This window comes from Lytechinus pictus, chromosome 3 (genome assembly GCF_037042905.1).
Source record: "Lytechinus pictus isolate F3 Inbred chromosome 3, Lp3.0, whole genome shotgun sequence".
In the NCBI taxonomy this organism is placed as follows: Eukaryota; Metazoa; Echinodermata; class Echinoidea; order Temnopleuroida; family Toxopneustidae; genus Lytechinus; species Lytechinus pictus.
The window spans coordinates 4,812,928-4,815,777 of NC_087247.1; the positions used below are offsets into that span (position 1 = coordinate 4,812,928).

The 2,850-nt window shown below is 38.9% G+C and overlaps 1 protein-coding gene across 1 annotated transcript; it reads left to right on the plus strand.

Annotated features, from left to right (window-relative positions):
* Positions 1-253: 253 nt before the first annotated feature.
* LOC129256582 (toll-like receptor 8) lies at positions 254-2,235 on the plus strand. The gene has a single exon (XM_054894750.2). It carries the CDS (start codon positions 254-256, stop codon positions 2,180-2,182), a length of 1,929 nt encoding a protein of 642 aa, XP_054750725.2. The 3' UTR covers positions 2,183-2,235.
* The last annotated feature ends 615 nt before the right edge of the window (positions 2,236-2,850 follow it).

Below are 2,850 nucleotides of genomic sequence, written 5' to 3' on the forward strand. Positions count from 1 at the left end.
GAATCTTCAAATACTCGATCTGCGTTTTACTCACATTCGCACTGTCAACGTCACTTCTTGTAGTTCAGAAAAAGTTCAAAAACTTGAAATAAACCTTCAAGGTACTAGAATATCTGCAATTGCGAATGACACATTCAGAATCGACTGTAAATTACATCATCTTGACCTCAGCTCTCTGAAAAACATCACAGCCATCGATCAGAAATCTGTATCATCAATACGCTCATCTTCGCTCTCCTTCAGTCGCATCAGCATGGTGCCAGATTTGTGGGATAATTTCTTGAAAGGTTTGGCCAACACTGAAACCGAGAAGCTCTTCTTACGAGCCAACGCTTTTGGAAATACAGATGTGCATGATTTTGAGTTACTGCAGAGGTTGAAACTTTTGGATCTAACAGGTAGCACGTCACATATCACCCACATTGGTTTGTTTATTTTGCCACAACTTCTTACTTTAATTCTAGAAGACTGTTCTGTAAAGGACAATGAATTGACGGCAACGTATTTTTCACGGATGAAAAGCTTGTCAAATCTTAATCTAGCTTCAAATGGAATTATAGATATCAACCCAGCTTACAGTAAGTTTAGGTGGCATAATCTAGATCTACAAGACGTGGATCTCCAATACAACGAATTGAATACTATTCACGAATGGTCTTTCAAAGGACTAACGAATTTGACATCTCTGTACTTGAGAGGGAATACAGCGTTAGCTTATGTAAATGTATCAGCTTTTACAGATTTGATTCATCTTCGGTTCCTAGATCTATCTGGATGCTCTGTGATCAAAGTAATATCGGTGTATCTGCCTCATTTGGAAACCTTCATCTTTAACAACTGTACGCAACCGAGCTGGATCAGCATTAAAACAATTTTCTTTCAGACTCTCAAGTCTATCAAACATGTATATATGGGGAATGCCAGCATGAACTCGTTATGGGATGGACGTAACTCGGGCAGTCAATCGTCTTTGTTTCAAGGAATGCGAAATCTCTTAACACTTGATTTAAAAGAGAATCCCATTGTTGAATTACGATCGGGGTTATTCTTAGATCTTATCCTTCTCGAAGAACTAAACTTATGCGACTGTAAGCTCAGGTGGATTGAATCAAACACATTCGAAGGTCTCCAAAGTTTAAAAAGCTTGTACTTACAGAACAATGAACTAAAAAAACTTCCATTTGAAGTATTACAGAGTATGGGACAACTTCATTCTCTGAACTTAGATGGCAACAAATTAAAGTATATCGATGGGGACTTATTTATCAACTCATCCAAACTAAACAATTTAACTCTCGCTAATAACAGCCTGTCTGTTCTGAATCGTAGTACATTTGAACCCATACTTAATTCTTTAGGACTTATTGACATTTCAGACAATATATTGGCGTGCACTTGCAACTTGAAATGGCTTCCAGTGTGGCTCAAAGGACACATCGTTGTCTTGAATGAAGCTAGAACCAACTGTTCATTGGCCTCACTGGAAGCATTGAAAGGAAAGCCACTCCTGACATTTGATCCGGCTGAATATTGTGGTCCAAACATGACTGTGCTTTTGATGTCCAGTTTACTTCCCCTTGTAATTGCAGTGATTGCCGTAGTCATGATCGTTGCCCACCGATACCGTTGGTTCTTGAGGTACAAATTATTCCTTCTAAAACTGGCAGTCATAGGTTTTCGAGAGGTCGAAGATGCTCGAGATTTTAACGATTTTGAATTTCATTTCAACATCATGTTTGCGGAGGAGGACGAACGGTGGGTCATGGAGCGCTTCCGTCCAGTCTTAGAAGAACTGCTTCCGGAATACGACAGGAATGTATACGGTGACGGCGACCTTCCCCTTGGGATGTACTACTGTGACGCAGTCCATTACGTAGTTGAAAGGAGCTTTAAGACCATCGTACTGGTCAGCAGACCTGCCATCCAGGACAACTGGTTCGTCATCAAGTTTAGAACCGCTGCGGATCAGGTCAATGACACTCAGGTAGAGAACATGGTGGTGATCTTCTTGGAGGACATACCAGACGACGAGCTTCCATTCTTGGTGAGGCTGTATCTGAGTGATCGTCAGCCATATCTTGGTTGGGAAGAAGATGAGAGATTCCATGAGTACTTCTGGCAAATACTCAGCAAGATGTTGACTATAAACCTGAGGTGCAACAATGTCGTCCCTCCCGAATAACTCCAAAAAGAGTTAAGATTGTACAAAAGTTTTGTTTTCCGTACAATTCATATCAAACCAATATTTTATATTCAAACCCGAAGAGGAGCATTCTAAGGCTTTTTGTAGGAATTCACTAAGACATACGTATTTCACTAACCAAACGATGCGAGCTCGGCGCGTGCAGATTTTTTTTGATATTCAGACCAAAAAAGGACATTTTAAGGACAGTTTTTTAGGAATTCATGAAGAGCAGACATATCTTACCCATCCACTAATGCTGACGTAAGCACGGACTGGAAATGTTTTATATTTAGACCTTAAAAGGGGGCAATCACTGTCTTCAGGTAGTCATGAAAAAGAAACATATGTCACTACATAATAAAAGATCTAAGTGCGAGGAAATATGATTTGGTTTATATTGACTTGAAAGTATGTTTTAGTACCATTTTAATCCCCTTGAACATGATTATTCATCTAATTAAACGGACAATGCAAGCACCAAGAGTGATGAATACACATGCCCTAAGTGCCCTAAGCAAATTATGTTTCATAAAGTTATGAAAATATATGTCTTATGTTATATAGTATATCATATATAACATAATGTATAATAATTTCTTCTTCTCCCATTACGTTTCTCTTTCTTTCTCCTTATTTTTTCCCTTTTCCCTGTTTTTTTTTTGCCA